The following is a 2311-nucleotide window of genomic DNA, read 5'->3' as shown; positions in this document are numbered from 1 at the left end:
TGTTGCTATACCATTTCAGCTGCGCTTGTCTGCTCATTACTTATTTTTAAAATGAGGGGCAGGATTTGAAAGTCACACTGACAAAAAATAAAAATAAATAAAAATAAAAAAGTCAAGTGGTGTGAATCATGGAGGAATTTCTAAGAGTCTCGATGAAACTTAACAACACTGGGAACGGTTCACTCATATTGTTTTACTCATATCACCAGTCTCTGGGAGAGAAACGGTCATATTTAAAGAAATACCTGTTTTGAAAATAGCTCATAATGATTTGTGACCATTCAGAGTAAATTATCTAGCAGACCTGAACAAAACAGACCATACATGCTGCTATCTAAGAAAAAGGAGGGGGGGGGGGGGGGGGTTACACTTGAATCAAATTTGCCGATAACGAAAACGACCGTTAGAGTCTCGGTCGTGGGTGTTGGCCACTGAGGCTTGGTTTGATAAGTAGGGCTTTTGTTAACGCGCAAACACTGAAACTCAGAACGCTGTCAGGAAAGGATCAGCCGCACCGTGAACATGCCAGCTTTACCTACACGTTCGTCAAAAATGGCCTTCCATGTCAGACTGCTCCTGGTTTTCAGCCTTCTAGGTGAGTAATATTTGACCTAAAACTGTCCGGAATTTAATATTTTTTTTTAACGGTCTCAAGATGATGTTGTTACTGGGTGGGGCCCTGTTGAGTTTTAGAATTGGGCTTATTTACAAGAGTCAGTAAATACTTAAGGATCCTGAATATTTGAATCTTTTCTTGAGAATCATCCGCAACTTTAACTTCTTATCTGTTTGGTTTAGAGTTTAGCATCAGGATTTTGCTTGGGTTTGGTGAATGAGGGTTTCTGAAATCAGCAGAGAGATTTCTAGAACACTACACCACAGCAAAGTTTCAAAGAAGCTGCACGCTTTCACTCTTTTTGTTTGTTTGTTTGTTTTGCTTTGTTTTGTTTTTGTTTTTCCTTCAAACAGAATTTCATTGAAGTTCAAACAGATATAAAGCAATAGTTATAACAACTTGACAGTGAAACTATATGTAGTTTTTAACTGAGGAGCTTTTTTAAGTAACATAGTTGAAGAACAGTGTTGTTGGTTTTTGCAGGGTTTGTTTGTTTGCTTGTTTGTTTGTTTTTTATTCTAGGTCTCAAACTCAGCCTCTCTCTCGTTTTCAACCCCTTCTCTCTCCTTTCCTAGGCTGTGTTGAGCTGATCACAGTTAACGTGCCTCAGAGAATCGTGAACGTCACTGTGGGTGGGTCGGTTAATCTCCTCTGTACGTTTTCCACCAGCCAACCCACGACCAACCTTAACGTGCAGTGGACTCTCTACAAACATTCCAACATGCTATCAGAACAGGTGTGTCCTCAACCCAAAAAATACCCAAATTCTAAAGCGCTGAGTGCAACACTTCCAGCTGGACGAACTGAAATAAACTGTTCGCTGTATCGAGAGATTTACAGCTACGTCGAGAATTTACGAGGACTTTTTTAAACCTGCTATGTCAAAGAGACAGTGAAAACTGAATATAACAGTGTTTCCCAGTCTTAACCACTCTGTACATTCTAGCCCCTTCCTTGTTTCAGGCCAAAACCTGATCATACGCTGATCTGGTGCGTTAAAACAGGGAGGCCTCCCCGGGTTCCATGCGCGCGCGTCAGTCTACTCCGATTCGGAGTTAATCATTCTTAATGTAACGCCATGCAGCGCTATGAATATAAAACTCTATTTAATATGTAATGGGGTTTCGGTGAGTCACTCTGAGTGACATTTTGATACACTGTGATTCATTGCGACCCCTGTAAAGGATTTACGCGTCCCTACGATGTCCCCTCCGGGTCTGTCGACGTATTTTGTAGGGTGCTTTTAGCTCATCCGGACTCCAGGACGTAACGCAACCTTATGTATTAAATATTGCGTTGAGACTGTTTGAGAGCGGGCGGGCTCGTGTGAAGTAGAGAGAAGTTCAGTGTGTGTGTGTGTGTGTGTGTGTGTGTGTAGGGGTTTTTTTGTTTGTTTTGTTTTGTTTCGTTTCAGTTCAAGATAACATCTTTTGTATCTGAAAGAGCAAAAACAACCCGTTTTGACAGTTACACCTCTAAGTGTGTTTGCTTTTTAAACCATAGGAAAGGATACACTCTTTCAATCCTTGAGAGAATTTCACACTATGAAAGAGTCCTCAGAGTCTTTGAATGTGTAGGGATAAGTTGGAAGAGGGATGGTTTCATTAATCCAATTATTGTGTTACACACGACACACTAACGGAAAGAGAGCATCCAGACGATCGAGATATTGGGCATGTTTCTTGAAAAAAAAAA

At 40.8% G+C, this 2311-nt stretch overlaps 1 protein-coding gene across 1 annotated transcript in view; it reads left to right on the top strand.

Moving 5' to 3' along the window:
* The first annotated feature begins 552 nt into the window (after positions 1 to 552).
* LOC115829221 (V-set and immunoglobulin domain-containing protein 1-like) overlaps positions 553 to 2311 on the top strand; it is a 6895-nt gene continuing 5136 nt past the window's right edge. Inside the window, exons 1-2 of the mRNA XM_030793282.1 lie at positions 553 to 595; positions 1192 to 1352. Coding sequence (XP_030649142.1) covers positions 553 to 595; positions 1192 to 1352 — 204 coding nt within the window. The remainder of the gene's footprint in view (positions 596 to 1191; positions 1353 to 2311) is intronic.

This window comes from Chanos chanos, chromosome 16 (assembly GCF_902362185.1).
Source record: "Chanos chanos chromosome 16, fChaCha1.1, whole genome shotgun sequence".
In the NCBI taxonomy this organism is placed as follows: Eukaryota; Metazoa; Chordata; class Actinopteri; order Gonorynchiformes; family Chanidae; genus Chanos; species Chanos chanos.
The sequence above is the reverse complement of the archived record's forward strand: the minus strand, read 5'-3'. Positions and strand labels throughout refer to the sequence as shown.